Source organism: Thamnophis elegans, chromosome 11, assembly GCF_009769535.1.
Source record: "Thamnophis elegans isolate rThaEle1 chromosome 11, rThaEle1.pri, whole genome shotgun sequence".
Classification (NCBI taxonomy): domain Eukaryota; kingdom Metazoa; phylum Chordata; class Lepidosauria; order Squamata; family Colubridae; genus Thamnophis; species Thamnophis elegans.
In genome coordinates, this window is record NC_045551.1 from 64,272,195 (window position 1) to 64,298,487 (window position 26,293).

Genomic DNA, 26,293 nt, shown 5'->3' on the forward strand with positions numbered 1-26,293 from the left:
CATCCATTATCTCGCCTTCCTGCCTCCTTTTTCCTTCCTTCCTTCCTTCCTTCCTTCTTTCTATCCATCATTCACCTCCCTTCTTCTCCTTTTTCCTCTCTCCCTCCCCCCGCCTTCCCTTCCTTCTATCTCCTTTCTTCCATCCATCCATCCATCCATCCTTCATCTCACCTCCCTCCCTTCCTTCTATCTCCTTTCTTCCATCCATCCATCATCTCACCTCCCTCCCTCCCTTTTATCTCCTTCCTTCCTTTCTTCCTCCCTCCTTCTCTCCATTTTATCATCTCGCTCCCTCCTTTTTATCATCTCTCTTCCCTTCTCCTTCAACCCATCCATTATCTCGCCTCCCTGCCTCCTCTTTTCATTTCTTCCTTCCTTCCTTCTTTCTCGCCTCCCTTTTTCCTCTCTCCCTCCCTCCTTCCCTTCCTTCTATCTCCTTCCATCCATCCATCCATCCATCATCTCACCTCTCCCTCCCTTTTATCTCCTTCCTTCCTTTCTTCTTCCCTCCCTCCTTCCCTCCATTTTATCATCTCCCTTCCTCCCTTTTATAATATCTCCTCCCCCCTCCCTCCCTTCCCCACCTGCATATTCATCCATCTACCCTGTTTTTCAGACCTTTCTTGTCTCCCAAAGCAGATGTGAGATTTTTTAACTTCTGCAATCAGGTCGGCCTCTCCCACCCACAGAAACCTCCTCTCTGAAAACACCTTAATGCTTGAAGTGTTTCAAAATGCCTAATTTGCCCTTCTCGAATAAAAACATGCTGAAATGCCTTTATGTGTGTTCTTAGCTATTTTCTTAGGGTCTTTTCGAGTACCTTATGAAGAAATAAAAATAATGATTCTGGAAATAGATGAAGCCCAGCTGTCAGAATCCATGATCCAGGTGCGGTAATTTGATTTAATAGTTTTATAAACAAGTATTCCTAATAATTAGATCTTCATAAAATCCCCCACATTTGTAGTAAAATATATGAAAGTCACGAACAAAGTTACATGCCCAGCCAGACGTAATTTTGTGTTTATACATCAATGCAATTTGGTATTATCACCAAAGATGGCAGGTTATACCTTCTGTATTCGTGATACTTGCCGTTTTTTAACTGTTTCCTTTAGACTATGTGTATCAGCAGATTTCTCTAAGATAGGGCAGTGGGAGAGTTTAAAAATGTAATAAATAGCTTACTGAGTTTGACATTTATTTTTTGGGATTTTTAAGGGGTCCTTGTTTTTTTAAAATAATAAATATTTTTTCTTCATTGTCTATTTTTGGCTTTGTTGCCTTATGACAGGGGTGTCAAACTCAAGGCCCAGGGGCCGGATTCAGCCCGCGGGGTGCTTAGATCTGGCCTGCGTGGCCACCCTAGAAACAGTGAAGGACCAGCCCACGTTGTCTCTGCCAGTGATAACGGAAAGCTCCGTTTTCGCTGGCAGAAGATTGCAGGAGGCCATCACAGCCGAAAACAGACCTCGGCCCTCCGGAGCTCTGTTTTCACTGGCAGGGTTGCGGGATGCCATCGCAGTCAAAAACGGTTCTCGGGAGCCCGTGTTCACTGGCAGAGTGCTCAGGCCACCACAGGTGCCCCCGACGCGAGTGACGTCGAGCTGGCTATGCCCTCCTCTTCCCCGAGATCAAACACAACCTTGATGCGGCCCTCAATGACATCGAGTTTGACACCCCTGCCCTTATTAGATTGAAGAGAAGTTTATCTCCCTTGTTTTTTTGTACAAATAATTATGCAATATAAAGCCTTGCAAACCAGTTGTCAGGAAGGAGGGGAGGGGGATGAACTTTTTAATTTTGTATCTTTCCCTAAAATGTAGAATTTAATCAAGCATCTTCCCGACCAAAAACAACTCAATGGATTAGCCAAGTTGAAGAATGAATATAAGAATTTGTCTGAGCCGGAGCAGTTTGCGATTGTGGTAAATAGATGGATTCATTTCAAAATGTTGTTTTTAAGATTCTCCATTCTGGGTTTTTTTTTTTTTAAATAGTCTTTTTCTGTGAATTTTGCAATGTATTCTTTTTGCTTCTTTTGGGTAGCTGGTAGCCAGGAATGAGTTAATCTTCTGTTGCACTAAGTTTCGGATCTGACTTTTAGCCAACTTCTTAAAGTAATTTCCTGACAGGAGGAATCTTAAGATTTTGCTCTTGTCACCAAGACAATGAGTGAGGCTGTTCTGACATTTTTTGAATTTCTGCCTCTGTTCTTTCTACGGCTATGCTAACGAGCTCTGCTTGCCTTTCAATTTCTAATTATAAGTGTGAGGCAAAGAGAATGAGGCTACCTCGCCATGTTTTTAAAATAATTTACACGCGGATAAGCCTTCTATAACATACTGAGACTTGCATGGCAGTAAATGCCTAATAATTATATATATCAAACCTTTGTGCTGTCCAAAGCTCTTGAGGGGAAAAGAGGCTTCACTGCATTCATGTCAGAAGCGCTGAGGCGCTTCCAGGTTGGAAGGACATCACCGTTGCCCTGGGGATGCCCAGTTGGGGGCTCTTTCCGTGTCTCTGGCAGGAGCTTGAGTGAAGGACAGGAGCTCAAACCCTCTCGGGTCTCGAATGCAGGGTTGCTAATCTCCTGGCCAATGTTCCAACCACTTGAGCCACCATGCTCCTAAGAGGCTTTGTAACATCTAAGAACTCTATCCTTGCTACATATTAGTCTGAGTGCAGCTCGACATGCATCTAAACCCACCTATCCTCCAATCAAACAGACCGTGTGTGTAGATCTGGATGCTTTATTGAAAGAACAGGATAGGGTGAAACTGGGGAAAACAGGGATACATACAATGAGAACCAAGTACAAGATAGACAGTATTGAGCTCCTGCTGAACATAACAATTAATAAACACAAGCAATCTAAATCTCCCCAGTGATGCTCTGTGTGGGGGATGTGGGTTTGTTTGGATAACCATGTGCCACAGATGAAGATGGATTCTTTGTGCTTCTGCCTTCTCTAAAATGGAGTCTGGCTTCCCAGTGTGCACTTGTTTTGAGAGTGTGGGCTGATGGTTACATGAGTGGGGTCTGCTTCAAACAATATACTTCAAACAATATATTTGTCTCTCCGGCCACTAGATGGGGGTTAGAGCGCAACAACAGTAGATAAAGGTAGTATGTTGGGGCATATTTATCCCCCTGGCCACTAGATGGGGTTAGAGAGCAACAACAGTAGATAAAGGTAGTATGTTGGGGCATATTTATCCCCCTGGCCACTAGATGGGGGTTAGAGAGCAACAACGGTAGATAAAGGTAGTATGTTGGGGCATATTTATCCCCCTGGCCACTAGATGGGGTTAGAGAGCAACAACAGTAGATAAAGGTAGTATGTTGGGGCATATTTATCCCCCTGGCCACTAGATGGGGTTAGAGAGCAACAACAGTAGATAAAGGTAGTACGTTGGGGTATATTTATCCCCCTGGCCACTAGATGGGGTTAGAGAGCAACAACAGTAGATAAAGGTAGTATGTTGGGGCATATTTATCCCCCTGGCCGCTAGATGGGGTTAGAGAGCAACAACAGTAGATAAAGGTAGTATGTTGGGGTATATTTATCCCCCTGGCCACTAGATGGGGTTAGAGAGCAACAACAGTAGATAAAGGTAGTATGTTGGGGCATATTTATCCCCCTGGCCACTAGATGGGGTTAGAGAGCAACAACAGTAGATAAAAGTAGCATGTTTGGGCATATTTATCCCTCCGGCCACTAGATGGGGATAGAGAGCAACAACAGTATATAAAAGTTATATGCCGTGACATGACAACCCCTGTTTCTGAATAAGTGACCAGGTCCATCTTTGGCAAAATTGGTACAAATGAACTGAAATTGAAACAATTCTGCACAGCAACCTCTTAGATATTCTTCTTGATGCTTACAAAGTACCAGTGCTATAGCAACTAGGATGTCCTGATAAACATTTGGTAAACAAGCATCTGTTAAGTTGATATGTTAATCAATTTCCTTTTATTTTGTCCAACATAAAATATTGTCCAATAAAAGTTCATCTCAAAGAGTATTAAACATTTCTGTAACATGGAAAAAGCCTACCACAGCCATGTTAGATGATTGTAACATAAAACTAACTTACTATATCTAGGAGAGGTTTGATATCCGATTAATGTACGCGTACACATAAAATGTATTTACTATAAAATTCCCATGAGAGTAAATTCTATAATCTATAAAAGTAAGCCTGTAAACCTAATAAGATTGAAATAATGGCTAATAGGCTTTTTGACATGGGTTGTAGATCACTGAGAAGCTAATTATAAATGGAAAAAAAAAACTCCTTGTGTTTGCTTTTTTAAAAAAACCATCTTCCTTATGGAGCCACTTACAAAACACAGAACAGAACAGAATTCTTTAATGGCTAAGCATGAATGGACACACAAGGAATTTGTTTCCGGTACGAAAGCTCTCAGAATACATACAAGCAACAAATGATAAATCATGATCATAAACATCATGGACAACGTTCCTCCTGGCTTTCCTGTCCTCTACTATCTCCCGGAGTCCATTTAAGCTCACATCAGTGACTCCATCCAGCCACCTCATTCTCTGTCGTCCCCTTCTTCTTCTGCCCTCCATCTTCCCCAGCATGAGGCTCTTCTCCAGTGAGTCCTTCCTTCTCATTAGGTGGCCAAAGTCTTTGAGTTTCATCTTCAGGATCTGGCCTTCTAAAGAGCAGTCAGGGTTGATCTCCTCTAGGACTGACCAGTTGGGTCGCCTTGCAGTCCAAGGGACTCACAGGAGTCTTCTCTAGCACCATCGTTCAAAGGCTCAATTCATCATAAAACTACATAAATCATAAGATACAACATTTAATAATAGCCATTGGATATTAAATAAGTGATCAACATAAATTATACCAGGATACTAAATAAAACAATGTAAATCATAAGATACAGGCAACAAAGTTAAAGTCATAAGATAAGGAGATAATTAATAGGAAAGATGAGAAGAATAATAGTAATGCAGTCCTACTAGGCAATTTGACAGTGTTGTGGGAATTAGTTGTTTAGCAGAGTAATGGCATGGGGGAAAAATTGCCCTTGTGTCCAATTCTGGTGTGTAACGCCCTACAGTGTCATCTTGAGGTTAGAAGTTGAAATAGGTGTACTTATCCATAGAAAACCCTGCAAGTTATTTCTCCTTGGGCCAGTCTGCTGCCTGGTTTCAACGCTTAAAGAGTATTTCCATGTTGAACCCACGTCTCTGGTTAAGGCATTGAAACGAGCTACTTCTCATTAGTATTTCCGTGTTCCTTCCGCGGGGTTTATGCACAGTTTGACAACAGCTCCATCAAATGCAATGTTTCACGAGTTACCTAGAAGGGGGAAGAGAGTCCTCCACACAACATTCACACGCCATTCTCGATTGGTTCGGTCTCCGGAACTATCTAGAACGATGGTGTGTATCTTGAGAGGGTACAAAATCGTGACGTGTAAGGCAGGTCTCCTCCTTCTCTTTTCAACCAAGATGAGCAGCGTAACCAGACTGAGACCCCGGTTGGCTGGCATTCTTTTTAAGCTTCAGTTTGAGGAGCAAGTGAATAACCTCAAGCCCGACATCATGGCGGTCAGCACCGCCTGCGAAGAGATCAAGAAGAGCCGAAACTTCAGTCAGCTTCTGGAACTTGTCCTGTTAATGGGGAACTACATGAACGCTGGATCGCGAAACGCGCAGACATTTGGATACAACCTCTGCTCCTTATGTAAAGTGAGTATTTCAGCAGCCAATGCGGGTGGAATCTGGTGCTTCAGTCAAACCTGTAGCCAAAGCTGAAGCTGCCCCAAAAGCCGACACAGTTCTATTACTACATAAACAAAGGGATGAAATCAAGATCATGTGAAGTGTGTTAATACCACTTTATAAGGCCTTGGTAAGGCCACACTTAGAATATTGCATTCAGTTTTGGTTGCCACGATGTAAAAAAAAAAGATGTTGAGAGTGCAGAGAAGAGCAACAAAGAGGATTAGGGGACTGGAGACTAAAACATTTGAAGAACGGTTGCAGGAACTGGGTATGTCAGGTTTAATGAGAAGAAGGACTAGGGGAAACATGACAGCAGTGTTCCAATATCTCAGGGGTTGCCACAAAGAAGAGGGAGTCAAACTATTCTCCAAAGCAACAGAGGGCAGGACAAGAAGCAATGGGTGGAAACTAATAAAGGAGAGAAGTAATTTAGAACTGAGGAGAAATTTCCTGACAGTTAGAGCAATTAATCAGTGGAACAGCTTGTCTCCAGAAGTTGTGAATGCTCCAACACTGGAAGTTTTTAAGAAGAGATTGAACAACCATTTGTCTGAAGTGATGTAGGGTTTCTTGCCTAAGCAGGGGGTTGGACTAGAAGACCTCCAAGGTCCCTTCCAACTTTGTTATTCTATTCTAATCCTTGACGTATCAGTGATGCTATTTATCTTTTTTCTCCCTTGCCAGTAGAACAATTATAAGTATGTAAATTTGCCAAAATTCTTTCTCCCCCTACCCCAATAAATAGTTGCAAATATCTGTTCTGTCTACCCACCGCAACATAGCTTGAACATGAAATCAATTAATTTTTGTGTTTCTCATCCAGTGAAGCAGAGAGAATGAATGCGGTTTTAGAAAATGCTCGTTTTTCTTGATTAAAAAAAAAAATTGCTGTTCCAATCTAAGAGCAAATACACGGAGTGAAGGGAAACCTCACAGCACTTACTAAGGTTGGGGAAATGGGGACGTTTTAAAAAGCCGAAAATGCTGATCCATACGTTTATTTGTGAGGAATGACTCACCAAAACTGAAAACAGCTGTATATTAAAAATGCACATCTGCCTACTTTGTACAATTTTGGCATGTCGGAAGAAACCAACGTTAGTTGAATGCAGAGTAGATGGACTACTGCACAAGTGTGTATGATAAATAAGAAGAGGTAGCGTCAGGAACGAACAGCAGTTAAGTAAATGTGGATTGAATGCAGGAGTGAATGGCCAGTAAAAAGGATGTTGAGGTGGCTTTGATTCGGTAGGGAGATTGAATCAAATCACAAGACAATTTATGAAGGAAAACTAAATGGTAAAAGAGGAAGAAAGAGAAAGCAATAGGTAACCTATAGATAAGGAGTTGGTAAGATCCTCCAAAGGATAGCAGTTAAGGTGGCAGGCTGAACCAAAGTAGGCCTGAAGCCTGAACTAAACTAGGGTTTCATGATACTAAGTTTTAACTGTTCACATAGAAATTGCAAGGTTTGCTTTTAGGACATAGTGCGGTTAGACACGGGTTAGAAGGAAGTCTGTACATGAAATATGCTGAGGCAAAACATCTATTTTAGCCCATCTGCTAGCTTGGCTGTTAATCTATTTGGTAGACACATATTGTTAGTTCCTCAAAATACGAGCTATGCATGCCCGTTATTTGCCCCATGTATTATGACATCCTGTAGACATACTTTCTGTAACTCAAGGGCAAATATTGAGAGGTGTTTCCAAAACTAACAGATGGCTTTAGCTGAAAGTGATAAACTATATAAGGAAGTTCCTGAATTTCATTCAGTGTTCAGGCCATTTATTCTTTGCTATGAACCTGCGCAAATAAACTGTTCCTTCTCTGAAGAGCTGGCTTATGTGTCCCGTCTTTTCTACAACAAAGTGAGATGCTAAAAGAAGAAAAGATAATGGGTATTGATGTACTGAAACCAGAAATGGCTTCAGAAGATAGAAAATGATGGATTGGTATAAGGAATAGGATAGGATGGGAATAGAATAGAATTAGTAATAGAATAGAATAGAATTATAATAGAATAGGAATAAAATAGAATTAGGAATAGAATAGAGTTGGAAGGCACCTTGGAGGTCTTCTAGTCCAACCCTCTGCTTAGGCAGGAAACCCTACACCACTTCAGACAAATGGTTGTCCAACTTCTTAAAAACGTCCAGTGTTGGAGCATTCACAACTTCTGGAGGCAAGCTGTTCCACTGATTAATTGTTCTAACTGTCAGGACATTTCTCCTCAGTTCTAAGTTGCTTCTCTCCTTGATTAGTTTCCATCCATTGTTTCTTCTCCTGTCTTCGGGTCATGTGGAGAATAGCTTGACTCCCTCTTCCTTGTGGCAGCCCCTGAGATATTGGAACACTGCTATCAGGTCTCCCCTTAGTCCTTCTTTTCATTAATTTAGACATACCCAATTCCAGCAACTGCATTGAGCTGATGCCTAGATTTAAATATGTTTCACTTTCTGTCTTCAAACGTTTAATTTAGCTGGTGTTCTCTTTCTGTGTTTGCATAACATGATGTGCTGCAAATGATAATAGCATGATGGGTCTGTTTATGCACAAATATTGTCAGCTGTAGGTCAGCAACAAACCTCAGAACCCAAATCATTATAAAGGTTACAATTGAGCAAATAACCAGTATCTGAAGGCTTAAGATTTCTAAAGTTCCAAGTATTTTGTGGGAAGTCTGAAATACATCCACCTTCATCGAATGGTATTCATACTGATACACACCAGGTGTATATATGTTTGTGTGAGTTGTATTTAAGATGGCATATGCCATGTTGTCTACTTTAACTCCCTCAGTGGGATGCCACTAGCTGGATGTGGGTCAAGTTATGATGGATATCTTAATATCACCCTCACAGTTGAATTTTAAAGTTAGATATCATAGTATCATAAAGAGCTGTTTTGGCGCAGTGGTTAGAATGCAGTATTGCAGGCTAATTCTGCCAACTGCCAGAAGTTTGATCCTGACCGGCTCAAGGTTTGACTCAGCCTTCCATCCTTCCGAGGTTGGTAAAATGAGGACTCAGATTGTTGGGGGAAAGATGCCGACTCTGTAAACCACTTAGAGAGGGCTGTAGAAGCATCGTGAAGCGGTATATAAGTCTAAGAGCTATTGCTATAATTTACCATATTTTTCGGACTATGAGACGCACCGGTGCATAAGACGCACCAAGATTTCGAAGAGGTAAGTAAGAAAAAGGTGCGTCTTATACTCCGAAAAATACGGTATCACTCAATGGACTCTCTTTTTCCTGACAGAATGAACTCAAAGGCACTTATAGGTTATCAGACCTTCTCCATTCTAAGACCCTTCCACATCTCAAGTCATGTTTAACTCGTCGGTCTAAATTCAGTCTTAAATCTAATGCCAAGTTAAGAGTTTTGCAAGTTTGCAAGTTTAATAACATTTATATGCCGCCCAATCCCGTAGGACTCCGGGCGGCTTACAGTACAGAAATAAATAAATAAATAAATACAGAGAAAAAAAGATTGATTTAAAAACAGCACACCATGCACTCCGTTCTAAATGGGGCTGGACCGTATTTTGGGGTCAACAGCCCCAGGCCTGCCGGAACAGCCAGGTTTTAATGGCTTTCCGGAAGGCCAAGAGAGTGGGAAGGGTCCGGATTTCTGCATGTAGATCATTCCACAGGGCCGGGGCAGCTACAGAGAAAGACCTCCCCTGAGTAGTCGCCAACCGGCATTGCCTGGTCGACGGTACCCGAAGGAGGCCCAGCCTGTGAGATCTTACGGGTCGTTGGGAGGTATGTGGCAGGAGGCGGTCCCGCAGATATCCAGGTCCCAAGCCATGTAGGGCTTTAAAGGTAACGAGCAGCACCTTGAAGCGCGTTCGGAGACCGATGGGAAGCCAGTGCAGCTCGCGGAGGATAGGTGTAACATTGGTGTTCCTAGGTACACACGATATCGCTCGCGCGGCCGCATTCTGGACCAATTGTAGTCTCCGAACACTCTTCAGGGACAGCCCCAAGTAAAGCACATTACAGTAATCAAGCCTAGAGGTGACGAGCGCATGAGTGACCATTTGAAGGGCCTCCCGGTCCAGGTAGGGCCGCAACTGGTGCACCAGGCGAACCTGGGCAAAAGCCCCCCTGGTCACAGCCGACAGGTGGTATTCTAATGTCAGCTGAGGATCCAGGAGGACACCTAAGTTGCGGGCCCTCTCTGAGGGGTGAAGAATTTCACCCCCCCCCAAGCTGAGAGATGGAATATCTGGACCATTTTTAGGGGGCAACATCAATAGCCACTCGGTCTTGTCTGGATTGAGTGCCAGCTTGTTTACTCCCATCCAGACCCTTGACAGCCTCCAGGCACTGGCACATCACTTCCACTGCTATTGCAGGAGAGAGCAAAAAGTGAACGTATAATGAGATGAAATGGAAATACGTGAATTCTTTTTTAACGATGTGTTTATCGCTGCCTAGTTAAAGGATACCAAATCAGCTGATCAGACGACAACGCTGCTTCACTTCCTGGCTGAGGTCTGTGAAGAGAAATATCCAAATGTTTTGAGTTTCCTTGAGGACTTGCAGCACTTAGACAAAGCGAGCAGAGGTCTGTATTAAAACCGATATTTGTCTTCTGTTTTGTTCAACTCCGACCACAATGAATGATTTCCGAATGGAGAGTTTTAACTTTGCAGCATGCATTAACCTCCGCCTGCAGTCATGAATTTCCATTCACGGCTATTTCTATTTCTTTCAAGATGACTTTCCCTTATCTTAAATTAGCAGGGAACGGGGAGGGGGGGGGGGAAAGTGATTATGTTTCAGATCACACCATCCAGAATACAAGGGTGTTACCATACAAAAAAAAAAAAAAAGCAGCAAACTGGGGAATTAAAATATTTTCCATGGTCCATGCAAGCCTTTGAAATAAAAGGCTACCGTATATACTCGAGTATAGGCCGACCCGAATATAAGCCGAGGCACCTAATTTTACCACAAAAAAACTGGAAAAGTTATTGACTCGAGTATAAGCCTAGGGTGGGAAATGCAGCAGCTACCGATAAATTTCAAAATAAAAATAGATACCAATAATGTTTTTGAATATTTATTTCAAAGAAAAACAGTAAACTAGCGGTGTATTCAATGAAATACTTCACTCACCTCATGATGCTGATGTCCCGCTGTGATGATGATGTCCCGTGCAGCCGCGGGAGCGATGTCCCGCCTCCTATGACACACGGCACAGTGATTCCTATCATTGGATCACTGTACCAGAGGAGGTGGGACATCGCTATGTGGCTGCTTGCCATAACAAGGAGGAGGTGGGACATCGTTGCAGAGCGGCAGGAGGGGGAGGAAGGGGAATCGTAAGACAGCCCTGCATTACATTAGAAGGTGAGGAGGGGGGATGGTGCGGTGCGCGCTGCGCGGCAAACTGACACAGAGGGAGGGGAAATTCACAGGGGCACTGGGCCATTCACGAGTGTCACCCAGCGGCATGGCCCCGCCCCTTTTTCTCCTCCATTTCGGGCAAATTTTTCACTGACTCGAGTATAAGCCGAGGTGGCTTTTTTCAGCCCAAAAAGTGGGCTGAAAAACTAGGCTTATACTCGAGTATATACAGTAATCATTAACAAGACGGGAAGGGGAGAAAAAAGAAAAAAGTTTTAGGAAATTAAATCTGATTTCACCCACCTTCATGTCTTTAATAAAAAATCTTACACTTGTTCTACTCCTCTTCCTGCGTTGTATCCAAGAAAGTCTTTGCAGACACCTTATTTTTATGCTTGTTGTCTAATCTTGGAAGTTTTTCTGTCTTAGCTTTTCATTCAGAAAAAAAATCAGAATGTGGTGTCAAAATAGGCGGGGATGGTAAACAAAACAACCCCCGAATGGAATATTAAAATGCTATAAATGGAATGATGTAATGTATTAGAATTATGAATGTAAAAAAGAAAAAAAAAGAATAATAATTATGTGAATGTATATACAAAGAACAAAAAATAAAAAAAACATTTTATTAAAAAAAAAGAAATCAGGTGAATGACAATGCCTATAAGTAGAAGGAATTGTCAGGGTTTCAAATAGCATCCAAAATTAAATCAGAGTCCAAGACAATGGATTCCTCAAAGTTCCAATTTATTAAGAGAGCCTTGTTGGCACATCTGGGAAAACCTGAATCTGAAGGTTTCCCGGTTTTCCCCACCCAGTTGAAAGTTCAAGATCTTGCCCCCACACCCACAAGTCCATCCCATGGTCCAAACTCCCACTGCCATGCTGGCAGCTTCCACCCATCCTGTTCCGGTCAGGTGCAGAGACAAAGGATGACCTTGGCTTTCTAGAAAGAATTTGTTATGGCTACCTATCATCTAACTCCGTACAATCCCCCCTCCCATTTTCCCACAATAGGAAATGCCTAGCAGAATAATAGAAAGTGTGGCAGGCCAAAGATCCAAAAGAAAAGATGGCTGCAGGCTTGACAGGAATAATGGCTATGGAGATTCTCAGTCATCCAGTTCATGGTTGACAGAGAGTTTCGCTGTTTGAAAGAAGGGTCACAGAGGCCATCTAGGTCAAAAGTGAGCAGTCCTCTCTCAACAGAGGGGAAGGGATACGACATTATCTATCTCCAGTCTACAACACAGTTCTTTCAACAGTTCCAAGAAGGCTCCACACCCATTTGAATTTAGAAATTTAGAAATTACTTTACTGTCATTATACGTATATACACAGTATACACATACAACGAAATTCTCATAACCCCCAGAGACCAGGCCCTACACACATGACAATCCACAAACACACCCCCACCCACACAAAAAATTCCCCGCCCCTAAACTACCCAAGCATCCACACAACAGACCAAGTAGTGCTGTCCAACAGCTCACTGATGGTGGCCCTTTAGTTCATTGTTGGGTGACCCTGACGACACAGATAAACCTCTAGGTGGCCTCAAGGACCCTCTGAAAGGATGCAAATGACCAGCTGCCTGCAAGGAGTCCAAATCCTTCCATTCCCCACCATCCAGTCAGAGCTGAAGAAGCTTCTTGGATGAGAAGGGAGACGTCTTCAAAGAAAAACCAGAAAGTCCAGTTGCCTCTTGAAAAAGCACCTTTAGAAGGAATAATGTGGGACTATCAAAACAGTCAAAGAAACCTAGATGTCCCACTTTTTTTAGTGCCTCTGAAACACTTTGGGGGCCTCTTTGCTATTTGTACATATCCTGGTGTGAATAAAATTCGAGATTAGATTCCTCTAAAAGATTGAGATGGTAAGTATCTAATAGTATGTTAGCGTTGGAGGACAATAGCTATGTTAGAAGCTTTCCATATTCATTCGGATGGGTTTCTTTTAATGGATCATTCCTACACTATGACTGCAAGCATCTCATGGACATGGTCATTTGGTCTCATGGGTTGATCCCCTTGAAAGAGAAAGCAGTGCTACAGGATAGCTCAGGATATCATCGATATTCTGAGAAGGAAAAGTGACATTCTGATTTGTTGATGCTCAAAAGAATTAGATGTTTGGGAACATTGATCAGACCCAATGTGGGAGAAAACTTGTAACAGTGTAGGAGAAAACGTGCTGGAACTAACAAGTCAACTCTAAGATTTGAAATAGTTCAGTGATTGAAGATCAGATTATTGGGGTACATGAAGTCAGGACCTCTAGCCCAATGTATGTTATTGGTTATATTAAAGTCCTGGGAATAATAATATATTTGCAGGTTATAAAGAATTTTTTAGACATAGGATCTCTTTAGAAAATATATATTTTTCTTTTTAGAATGAATTCCATGGATGGGATTCTTACTATCTTTCAATCTTTAATTTCCATGAGGAATGTTTATCATCCTACATTGGCCACGAAAAAAGTTTTCATTTCTTGAAATAGCAAATGCATGCATTATCTTATTTTGTCTAAAGTAACCTGTTTATGCTATGAAACTGGAGTAGTTTCTGTGTATCTCGTCCTTTTAAAAATTATTAATAATTAAAGATGCCTCTTTGTGGGCTGCACGTGTTTAGTTTCAGCGGAGAGCTTGGAAAAGAGCCTGAAGCAGATGGAAGGGCAGATCAAGCAACTTGGGAAGGATTTGGAGACCTTTCCCCAACCCGAAGACCCTCATGACAAATTTGTGACAAAAATGTCCATATCCTTTTGCTGTTGTCAAATAACTGATGCACTTTTGTTTTCAGAATGTATTTTAAGTTTATTTCCATAACTTGTATTCCACATCCTCAGTTTTGATGACACTAGTTTTTGACTGTTTTTAAAGTTACAGATAATCTAAACCCTACCACATTTTCCTTCCAACTGGTAAGTGTTAGATAGTGGTTTTATTAGAATTGAAGGAGAACTGTCCATTGAGACATACTTGTTCATTTAACCCATTCTGAATTTTCTCTAAGCTATGCCTGGTTAGTGTTTTATACAAATAACACTTGATTAATTTCCAAAATTTTTTGAAGAGTATTTAAAATAATGTATTGCTTGATATATACACTATTTTACTATAATCGTTCCTCTGCTAGGTTCCTTTAATATGTACTGTTTTGGTTTTGCTTCTTACCTATAAAGGAAGTCCTGTGTCCCCCGCTGTGTGGAGGGAACAACCTGAAACAACACAGATAAAGCAGATAAAGTGTCTGTAGGCGTTCCAAATATCATGCAGAATTAAATCAGAGTCGAAGGCAAAACTATGCTTAAAGTTCCAATTTAATAAGACAGGCATGTTGGCATCGTGCTGTGGGATTCCAACTCTGGAAGTTACATCAGAATCCCACCCAGTTAAAAGTTCATGATCTTGTCCCCACACCCACAGTCCATCACATGGTTCAATCTTCTTCCACGCTGGCATCTACGCCTAACTGCTTCCGGTCAGGTGTGAAAGTGTGGAGACAAAGGATGACCTTGATTTCTAGTAAAGAATGAAAAACAATACATTTCACAATCCTACTCCTTCTATTCCCCCCTCCCATCGGCTTAAAGAAACAGCATAATGAAATAAGAGAAAGTGTGGCAGGCCAAAATTCTAAAAGGAATATAAATGCAGGCCTGACAGCATCATGTTTTGGTTGGTCCACCTGTTGGAAGAAATGTCCATCTGGGTTCAGTTCCACGTGGGAAGAAAGACACTAGAAACATGGAGACTGTTTGGAAAGATGGTTTAATGGTGGACAGGATCTCATGGTTTGAGGTCCTGGGCAAAAAGGGAAGAGATGCTGAAAGTGCCTGGGCTTTATGCCCTCTGAGCTTTTGAATTCGAGCTTGTGTTCTGATTGGTTGTCAGACTCCCATGGGGCCATGCAGGGGTAACTTCTTAGGTTGTGTTTTGAGTCCCAAGCTTGGTTGAGCTTTACTGGTGATGATGTTATGAAGGGGCTTTGGGCAATTCCTACTATGGTTCTTCCTGAAGGAGGTAGATCTTTGTTATGTAGAATAGCACCACAATGAAGATCCCCTTCCCCCCCCCCCCAGCAGTCATCAAGGCTTAATGACTCTTACATTTCTAATTTGTAGAGGTTTATGAGTTTAAAGTGATAATCAAGTCTTTCTAATTCCGTGGAACAGAGTGAGAAATATTCTTTTTGGCTTCCTTTTAAAGAGACAATTGTATATGATGGGCAATTCCCCACCTTGCAAAACTGATAATATTGCAAGCTGTTGATAGCACTTTGTTACGAGATGAAGTATTAGGGAATATTTCTGAATGTGAGATGTTGGTGTAAGAGAGCCGTGCGTACATTGTAAGCTTATAAAACAAAATGTTACTGGAAATTTTTTCACAAAAATGCATAAGCGCTCTAAGCTAAATCCCACAGCGACACTTAAACAGATGGTTTGATCTTTAAACACTGTTAAAATGTAATAGCCTCCTGTTAACATTCCCTGTAGACAGAGAATAATTGGGGAACAGTGGAATTACATTTGTTGCTGGTAATGTCTGTGTGCTTGCTAATTAAAAAAAAAATGTGTACAGGAAAAACGGTGTATTTGATGCAAACGTTGGATGATCCCGCTGAAGGAAGTTCGCACCCACCCCTCTACTAGAAAAATGAAATATCCTAGGAAATATTAAAAAAGGCAGAATATTACATTTCCCTGGATGAGAAATGGAGAAACATGTTTTTAGACAGCAATAGCAATAGCAGTTACTTATATACCGCTTCATAGGGCTTTCAGCCCTCTCTAAGCGGTTTACAGAGTCAGCATATTGCCCCCAACAACAATCCGGGTCCTCATTTTACCCACCTCAGAAGGATGGAAGGCTGAGTCAACCCTGAGCCGGTGAGATTTGAACAGCCGAACTGCTGAACTGCAGTCAGCCTGCAGTGCTACATTTAACCACTGCGCCACCTCGGCTCCCTGGGGAGAGACTCGCTCTTAATAGTCTTTGTCAATGGGCCATTAAGGCCTGACCAAGTCTATTCTTCATAACAAAGATCTATCCCCTTCAGGCAGAGCCATTTCATTGCCCTTCGTTGCACCACCCACCAAGTTTCAACCAAACTTAGCACACAACCTACAAAGCTAGCTATGACCTCTGACAGCAACCAGTCAGGATACTCTTCCTGTGCCCCAGGAAGTTCAAAGCCCAGAGTGGGTATAAAACCCAGGGACTCTCAACATCTCTTCCCTTTTCACCCAGGAGCTCCAAGGCATGTGATCCCACCCACCATTAAACCATCTTTCCAAACAGCCTCCATGTTTCCAGTGTCCTTTTCCCATGTAGAACTGAACCCAGATGGACATTTCTTTCAACACCCCATAGCTTGAAGAAGCTGCCTAGCGACTGTTGTCGTTATGGTTGGAAAATAGACTTTTTTGAACCGCTCAGTTAAAAATGACCACCCTCAGAAATATTGAAAAGGCAGGCTAATGATTCTTAAATCATGTTGTGAAGGCTTTTCATACAGCCTAAGCTTTATTCTATAGGCAACTCAGTTAAGAGCTTAAGGCCCCACACCTATTTGGAGAATAGATTGCGCCCCCCACCCCTTCCTCTATGACAGTCCCACAAATGTTGCCTTATCAAATTTGGCTGATCAAAAGTCTTGTCATATTCGGATGGCAAAAGTCAGAGCCATCAAAAGGGCTCTCAATTTAATTTTTTTTGGTATTTTTTTTATTTTTTTCCCCTTTTAAAACAAACATTTCATAATTCATTAATCAGTGTGTCGCCTGAGTACAATTTTTTTTTAGTATCCTAATAGTTATAGCTTACCACCAAACTCTTTATATACATTTATTCTTATTTTAACAGTTCAACTTAATATATTTCCTGTTATCACATTTGTCTTCCTAAATTATTTAATTTTATACTCCCCCCCCCCCCAGTAATCACCTTTCTTATTAATAATTTTACTTACAACCTCCTTTTAAATGTCTACGTATATAGCAATTCCATTCTCTCCAGGGCTCTCAATCTTTATGTACCTCTTTTGCTAACTCATGCTGGATTTAAACAGTAAATAAAACAAAAGATGAATTTGAGAAGCATTTTATGAAGTTACCCTTAAACATGCACATATGATTTACAAAGTATTTTAAATAAAAAGAAACAGAAAGAGAGAGAGAGAGAGAAATACTTTAATGCCCCCTCATTATCTTTTCTTTGGCCCGCATGTCTTGTTTCATATTTTGAAGGGCCTTTTTAAATATAGCAAATCCATTTTGAATTGAATATTGATTTTATGACCAGAATGGTACGTTGTATGTTATATTTCGCTTCCTCCTTCTTAGGATTTATTGCATATTCTCAACCCCTCTTTCTTAGACACAAACCAGTCTCACACTTTTATTTGCGTGAATTCTCCTCCCTTCTACCTAATAATGGAGGAAAGAGGGGGGGGAAAAGGGAAGAGGATAGAGGAGAGCTATCACGAACTAACTAAATCCTAATTAATTATTAGCAATGATTAATCTTCAGGCCTATCTCCACTTTCCCTATTTGAAGGTGATGGTGTGTGTGTGTGTGTGTGTGTGTGTGTGTGTGTGTGTGTGTGTACAAGGGGAGAGATTTCTGTAACACAGTGCATCCAATTGCCAGCAAGACTTACTGCAATAAATGGTCTCAGAATGAAGATTTATATTTAGCGAAAGTTTAGAAACATTGCATCATTAACAGCTTGATTTCTTAGCTTGATATTTAATCTAGAATTTGTAAAACATTGGATGCCAGGAACTGAAATATAAAAATAAAGCCAAACAGTCTTAAGCCATTTTTATTTTATTTTTATCCATTTTATTTTTTAATGCCCTTTTGTAGAGACAAGGAAGCCTACAGTGCTGCCATGGAACATAAAATAGAAGTGTTTTATGCAATCATAAACTTGGTAGATTCTGTGCAATGATTTGGCATCGTATACTCGCGTAAGAAAAAAATATTAAGCACTTGCAACTAATAAGTAGATATGTGAGTGGGGACTTTATAATGAAATGATTTGCATACTTAGATTCCCCCCTAATTGTATATAAAAACCATTCCCAGAATTTTAAGCCTTGATGAAACCTCGGCTGTCTTTGACAAACTGTTGACAGCAGTTGGTGTGAAAATACATATTCTTCACCCGTGCATCTGGACCAGTTTATCTGGGACAAATGATTCACACAATACGTCATCAAAATCTTACACTGTCCTTTCTATCAGCATTCCCTAGACAATCAACCATTCTATGAAGATTTCCTACTTTCTGATAAGGCTTTTTATCAGATCAGCAATGTTGCAACATTTTGAAATCTAACACCAAGGCAGGGGGACCTCTAGTAAGATTTAAGATGCCTGATGGATTGTTGCACAGTCGATATTTATTTGCGATTATTTTGATGCTCCTTTTTAAAAAAGACTTTACTGGTTAAAGCTTGATTTTTTAAAAAAAAAAAATGACTTGCCTACAACAAAATCTCCCTGCTGCACTAGATAATAGGTTCGTATGGATTATAATATTTAGTAGAAATCTAAACCAGCGATCACCAACTGGGGGTCCAGGAGAAAATTTTGGTGGTCTGCAGAAAAAATATTTGCATTTTTTATATTGCACTAAATCAGGGGTCCTCAAACTACGGCCCCTGGGACGGATACGTGCAATGAACATTTGTGTTGTTGCAAAGAGTCTTCCCCTTCGGGGTCTTTTTGAGAGGGTCGGAGAGGGAAAGAAATTCCAACTTGGTGTCTGCTTCAGCCTCCTGGTGGGGGGCTTTGAGTGAAGGCTGGAGGGAAGTGCCACTAGTGGCAAAGAGCCAGAGGGCCTTGTTCCATCATGGCCTGGAACTGGCTGACCATCTCAGCCTGCTGAGCCTCCAGGTGCCAGTACCTGGCCTTGCACTCCTGTAGGCCTTCCCACTGCTTGGAAAGTCTATGCTCGTAGTCCTCAGTGAGGTGCTTCTACTGAGCCTCCTTCTCGGTCAGATCCAATTTGAACTGAGCCAGCCAACTCTTTCTCATGGTGGCTGCTTAGCTCTAACAACTGCTCCCTGTTGGGGCCTTAAGGACTCTGGGCGGGCAGGCGAGAAGTGGTTGGGAAGGGAGGGGTGAGTAGAGGCTGGCGAGGCACCCCTTGACGTGAGTGACATTGAGTTGGCCACACCCACCCAGTCACATGACTAACTAGCCATGCCCACCCAGCTGGTCATTAGGCAGATCATATTAGTGGTCTGTGGAATTTAAAATTATGAATTTAGTGGTCCTTGAGGTCCGAATGGTTGGTAACCCCTAATCTAAACCACAAGCATTATAGTAAAGAATCATATTTGGATAAGTTTAGTATCAAACCATTTTTCCCCATAATTTTTATAAAGCCCTTAAAAAGTTGCTGGAATGCCTAATTGCTGATTGCATTGGTTTCCTATGAGAAATCTTTTCTAAAAAGATATTAAACGCCAGTCTATCGCGAGAGGAATGCTATTGTTGCAAGAAGGGGAAAAAATTAGGTTATCTGTTATACTCTGTTTCTCCACGCTGCCCCTCTTAGTACTTTGTGAATAGTCTTAGCTGGGCTTTTGAAAAATCCGCCGTCTTGGTTTATTTTAATACCGCTCTACTCTGAATATAACTTTAACAAGCCGAGCACAGCTTTCTCGTCCAAGCAAAAGAGCAGTTCAAGGAACTTTCTACCATACACAAAAGCATGGAAAATCTGTACCGGGATGTCATGGAATATTATGCCATCGATTTAAAGAAAATCTCGGTAGAAGAATTCCTCACTGACTTGAGCAACTTCAAAACGATGTTCACGGTAAGGCGTGCATAATAAAACGATGCAATGCGCGGGAATAGCAAGGGCCAAAGTCCTTCTGTTATTATCCCTGGTTGGCTTTATTTCCCATCTTTGCCAGGGATGGGATTCAGTCGGCTCGAGCGAACTGGATGCTAATTTTATTCGCCGAACTGGTAGTTGCAAGTACTGGCTGGCCCCGCCCCTCCCACGAGTCTCCACACAGCCCTTTTTGGGGGCCAGGTAGGAGCAGGGCTCGCGTGGAGGCTCTGGGAGGATGAAAAACGAGCCTCCCAGAAGTCTGGAAATGGGTCCATTTCTGGCCTCTGGAAATGGACCAGCAGTACATCAGAGAGGAGTTTTCAGTTCAGAGCAGACAGAGGTAGTTTCAGTTTCGATTCTCAGCACAGACTCGGATCTGTTTAAGCTCCCATTGGCTGACTTAGTTGCTGCCTATTCATTCGCTGACCTTGTTACCATGTCTCTCCCAGTCATGAATATTCAAACAGAGTGCTATTCCAGGAAGCGGAGATCAGTTGAGAAGATCTGGTCTTGCAGTCCTCAAGGATGACACTCCTTGAGTCTTAAGGCAACATCGTTGGGTTCCACCACAAAACCGCGGTAGACAAAAACGCGCTCGACGAAAGCGCGTACGTGACGTCATCACAGCACGACGAAAACATCGCGCTGTGAGCGGTAAATTTAAAATTAAAGCGAAAACCTTACCTTAACCCCCCTCAAACCTAACCCTAAACCTAACCCTTAACCTAACCCTAAACCTAACCCTTAACCTAACGGTAAACCTAACGCTAACCCTTAACCTAACGCTAACCCTAACCCTAACGCTTAACGTAACCCTAAACCTAACCCTAACCCTTAACGTAACCCTAAACCTAACCCTAACCCTTAACCTAAACCTAAACCTAAACCTAACCCTTACCTTTATGTGAATCGGCTTGCTTTAATTTTATTTTAATTTCAATTTAATTTATTTTTAATTTTTTTTCGTCGCGCTGCTGATGACGTCAGGCACGCGCTTTCGTCGAGCGCGCTTTTGTCTACCGCAGTTTTGACGGGTCACGCATCGTTGGTCTGAACCAAGCAAACGTACGTTTAGGGTTTAGGGTTTAGGGTTTATTAACATTTATAGGCCGCCCTTTTCCCTGAGGGGACTCAGGGCGGCTTACATAGGATCAGGGGAGGGAAATACAAACGTCATCGTTCTCATCCTGAAATCTAAAAATAAAAAAAATATATTAATATCCGATAATGTATTTTTTTTTTCCTCTAGGAAGCAGCAAAGGATAATATGAGAAGGAAAGAAATGGAAGAAAAACAGAGGCGTGCCAGAATAGCTCAAGAGAAAGCAGAAAAGGAAAAATTAGAAAGACAACAGAAGAAAAACCACCTGCTTGACATTAAAACAGGTAAACGTGGTCAGCAACCTGATTGCTTCCAGACGTCACCGAGAGCAACTTTTGGGTTGCTAAGGCAGAAAAGTGATTTACTTAAAATTCCCTGCTGCGTTTAGGTCTGATTGATCCCCTCCATATTCTTTTCCTATTTTGCTCGTCCTCAAATTGTAACCACTTCTAGACAAAGGTCGATTTAATGAGTGAGGACGTGTATCCGCAGTTAACTCTTTCTCGCTTCCGGGCAAGATGCAACCCGTCGCATGTCATCCTACTCGTAAATGGAAACTGGATTGCAAAAAATTGGTTTCTTTTGAAGGCACTGATTCCTCTTTCCTCCTGATTAATGTCTTCCTTTGTGCTGGCTTGCTCTCGCTCTCTCGAGAAAGTGAAGTGGCCAAAAACTACCATATTTTTCGGACTATAAGACGCACTGGAGTATAAGACATATCATGATTTTGAAGAGGTAAATTTTAAAAAGAAAACATTTTTGCACTCTTCAGGCCTCCCAAACCCTCTGCATGCCTCGTTTTTTGTAGAGGTTTGGGAGGCTTGTAGAGTGCTCCTGGGGGGCTGGGGGGAGGGGCAAGAATGAGCAAAAGACGACCTGTTTTTCCCTCTTTTTTGTCCTCCACAGCCCCCAGCAATACTCTGCAGGCCTCCCAAATCCTTTGCATATCCATTCTTGCAAAGGGGGCGGGATTTTTGGGAGGCCAATAATGCTGTATTCACTGTATAAGACACAACCAGATTTTCACCCTCTTTTGGCAGGAAAAAAGTGCGTCTTTTACTGCGAAAAATGCGGTAACTACCAACGAGGGGCAGATGGGCTGCCAGGGTATGGGTAACTAAAAACCCGACAACTCTGTAAAACAGTTGCTTTGATCCGCCTCACCCCAGAATTGAAAACAGGAGAAAAACACCTGTCAAAAGATGGGACGAAACATCTAGCTATCTAGCGGAATCTCAACTCAATAGATGATTACCCAGAGCTCTGGTTTAAGGTTTAAGCTGTCCCAGAGCTTCGTATAATCCCCGACCTCCGGTCCTTCCGATGCGCCCTAAAAAGTTGGCTTTTCCAGCAAGCCAGCCTGGCCTGAACAAAACTAAACAAATTATTGATTACTGTTAATTTTAATTTGAATTCTTTTTAAAAATGTCATTGTCAATTTAATTGGGTTTGGGATATTCTATATAATATTTTTTTTAACTTTTGTATTATGTGTTTCTTTTAATGTTGTACGCCGCCCTGAGTCCTTGGGAGAAAGGTGGCATATAAATCGAATAAACCTAAACCTTCCTCCAGGACGCAGGTTGGAATCCTACAAGTCTAATAAGATTGATAGCCTAACATAACGTTAAGCTTTCTCTGCTGATTGCCAATGTAGGCTGCTTGATGGCTCTCATAACAAGATCTGTTAAAAATGCACCGTTAGGGAGAAAAAAATAATAGGTTGCACAACAGCAAGCACACAGCGATTGTGTTAATATTACAAGTGCCTCTTGGCTTCTGCAACAACGTTAGGGTGCCAAGAAGTGCACATTCTTTTATTTTCATTTTCCAACATGTGTGTTTTTGAAGTCCACCATTGTAATTAACATTCTGAACATTATTTCTTATTCTCCTATATGCAAATGGATAGTCACACATACTTCCGCTTTTTATTTATTTATTTATTTTATTTGGTGAGATAAAGCAGCTGTATTGCCTGGAGAAATTGTATTCTAGGGCTTTAGATTATCCAGCTTCTGTAGTTCTTGATGTGCTTACAAAATGTTCAGCTGCCCAGAGAGAGTTTCCCGGTGATTATGCATCACTGTAAAAAAATTTTTTTTTTTGACTCCAGAAATAATTTCTCATATCAATAGCGCTCAATTTTTAATGCAGCCTGAGGATTGTCGACAGGACGGGCTCCTGATTCGGAGTAAAGCAATTAGGAACTTCAAGTGGGTATGTGGGTAATTGGCAAGGAAATGCCAGCTGCCAGGTTGTGGCCAGATGAGATACACAGTACTGGTGATGAATGACAAAGTTACCCAATTTAGATCTGGCTTAGAATGAGAGTCAATCCTATTCGTTACGATGCCTACTAATTATTTAAATTGATACAAGTGTCCTGCCTTTAGTTTATTTATCGTATCCAGAATTTATCTGTTCTTCAACCCACTCTTCCATTGGCACTTACAATAAAACTTGTATGCCACGACAAGGAAACGAATAACAAATAGAAACAAAACCATTGCATCTGATGGCCTGAGGCAAGGAAGTAGGTTTAAGACCCCACCTGAAGGGCCCCCGGGCAATCAATTCCACAGTGATGTGAAATTGATCAGTGGAAAAAGCGGAAATATACACTTGGTCGTTAGCCTAAGGGCTGGCGTCTGCAAACAAATAGCAATAGCAGTTGGATAAGTTGGATAAGTTTATTTATAGGCCGCCCTTTTCCCTGAGGGGACTCAGGGCGACTTACAACTTATGGGGTAGGGAATACACACAATGACATATAAAACAATACATAATTAAAAATAGAAGCAACATTCATCATTCGGGTGGGGACGGATTATAATCTTTAACCCCAGGCCTGACGGGATAGCCAGATCTTGAGGGCTGTGCGGAAGGTCTGGAGGGTGGTGAGGGTACGAATCTCCACGGGGAGATCGTTCCAAAGGGTCGGAGCTACTACTGAAAAGGCTCTCCTCCTAAGTTAGACTTATATACCGCTTCATAGGGCTTTCAGCCCTCTCTAAGCAGTTTACAGAGTCAGCATATCACCCCCACAGTCTGGGTCCTCATTTCACCCACCTCGGAAGGATGGAAGGCTGAGTTAACCTTGAGCCGGTGAGATTAGAACCGCTGAACTGCAGATAACAGTCAGCTGAAGTGGCCTGCAGTACTACACCCTAACCACTGCGCCACCTCGGCTTCTACTGGAGGATTTAAGGTTAAGCAACGGATTTAAGGTTAAGCAACGGAGTAGACAATCCTTCAGACAATTTGAGCCTCAAACGAGTCTCGCTTTCTTCACCCCAAGAAGAACCTTGAATTAGGCTCGGATAGCAATTAGAAACCTCCTTCATTATTTTTTTGAAGTCAGGAGTTTTAAAAGTTCGAAATTCTTTACGGTGTCTCAGTATTGCAAATCGGCCACCCGAAGGACTTTTGGCAGTTGGCGGACTTCTCAGTTGTACAGTTTTTAGATTAAATATGCATACTTGTATTTCTGACACCTTTCTGCTGCTCCAGATTGCAAGCTCAACTTGTTGACTTCTAACCCAACTCTGGCTTAAGAAAAAGCAAATATCATATACTGTAACTCTTACCATACTACAGATTATCCTGTGGTAAGAAGGCATCCAATACATTTAATAATAAGCAAATAAACTCCCAGATTTTTCAGATCTCTTTCTCTGCATAAGTCACGTGGATAGTTAAGCCACAGAGCTGCAGTTATAACTTTTATATCTATAAATAAATGGCCGAAACATTTAACCTTGTGATATTAATCTTATTCTCTTTCAACTCCGTTTCGATTAAAACTAAGGTAGCTTTAGCTCAGTGGCTAAGGAGGCTCAGCTTGTTGATCAGAAAGGGTTGGCAGTTCGAATTCTTAGGTTCGAATCCTTAGTGCTGCGTAATGGAGTGAGCTTCCGTTCCTTGTCCCAGCTTCTGCAACCTAGCAGTTTGAAAACAGGTAAAAAATGCAAGTAGAAAAATAACAGCCACCTTTCGTGGGAAGGTAACAGCCTTCCGTGCACCTTTGATGTTGAGTCATGCCGGCCACATGACCACAGAGATGTCCTTTGGACACAGTGCTGGCTCTTCGGCTTTGAAACGGAGATGAGCACTGCCCCCTAGAATCGGAACGACTAGCATTTATGTGCGAGGGAGACCTTTACCTTTACTTAATCATTTAAAAATATATATAATGAACACATTGTGTTTAAGAGGTTAGAACGCTGGGCTGACAATTGGCAGCCTTGTGTTTGAAACCTGTTGCTGTCGCGGGGCAGGTTGAGTTCCCATCACAAGCTCCAGCTCCCAACAACCCAGTTGTTCGAAAGCAGGTACCCACATTCCACAGATATGCTCCATTCCCATGGCCATTGGTGATGTTACCGACAAATCCTTCCCCCTCAGAACACTTCAGCGCTTCTGACCCAGAAGTATTAACATTATGTTTAAGAAACCAAAGACATAATTTCTCAATTATTTAACAAGCAGCGTATACATGCAGATTTTTTTTAAAAAAAATTTACTCTGGTTACAGATGGAAATTATTGCCAAGGGGATATTATGGGCACATAGTTTTTCAGCTGCTCTTGAGGCTGTAAGTGGCTTTATAAGATCCTCTAGAATTATAAGAGAAATGATTGCTTGGTGTCTAGCAGTCTTGGGGAAAAAAAAATCTCCTTTTCATTGCAATGTTACTTTAGGAAAAAAAAAGAATATAAAAGTTCAGCGTAATAATGTACAGGTCTAGAGTGGAAGCACTAGAGATCCATCCACTCTTTTTATCTATTAAAGAAAGGAGAGGAGCTTAATGTAGCTTTTGCAAAGGATGAATGTCAGCACTTAAATTGTAGCCTCGCAGATAAATTTCCTTCAAGAGAATTTCTGTGTGAGGACGATATCCGGTTTTCATCCAAAGCTTTAAGAAGAACGCAGCAGCGCAAGGACGACGTCGCGTTGCACTTAAAAATTCTTGTTGCCTCTTCTTTTAGGATGCGTTGTTTGTGAACTTAAATCAAACTAGGTTTAAATCTGCTTCAGGCAAACACGGTCACGCCCCTTGAAAAAATTTGACGATGAGTAAATTAAAGGTTTTCTCTGAATTTGGATCGGTCGGGTTTCATTGACGGAGCGTTTCCTATATCCCTCTCAAGTCCTTTGACGTTACTGTGGTAACCCAGAAAACA

At 41.7% G+C, this 26,293-nt stretch overlaps 1 protein-coding gene across 1 annotated transcript in view; it reads left to right on the top strand.

Annotated features, from left to right (window-relative positions):
• Positions 1 to 26,293, top strand: part of DIAPH3 (diaphanous related formin 3) — a 71,234-nt gene that overhangs the window by 43,499 nt on the left and 1,442 nt on the right. The window contains exons 19-25 of the mRNA XM_032226265.1: positions 794 to 888; positions 1,827 to 1,928; positions 5,498 to 5,737; positions 10,222 to 10,351; positions 13,776 to 13,900; positions 19,821 to 19,985; positions 21,256 to 21,391. Of these exons, the coding sequence (XP_032082156.1) occupies positions 794 to 888; positions 1,827 to 1,928; positions 5,498 to 5,737; positions 10,222 to 10,351; positions 13,776 to 13,900; positions 19,821 to 19,985; positions 21,256 to 21,391 (993 nt within the window). The remainder of the gene's footprint in view (positions 1 to 793; positions 889 to 1,826; positions 1,929 to 5,497; positions 5,738 to 10,221; positions 10,352 to 13,775; positions 13,901 to 19,820; positions 19,986 to 21,255; positions 21,392 to 26,293) is intronic.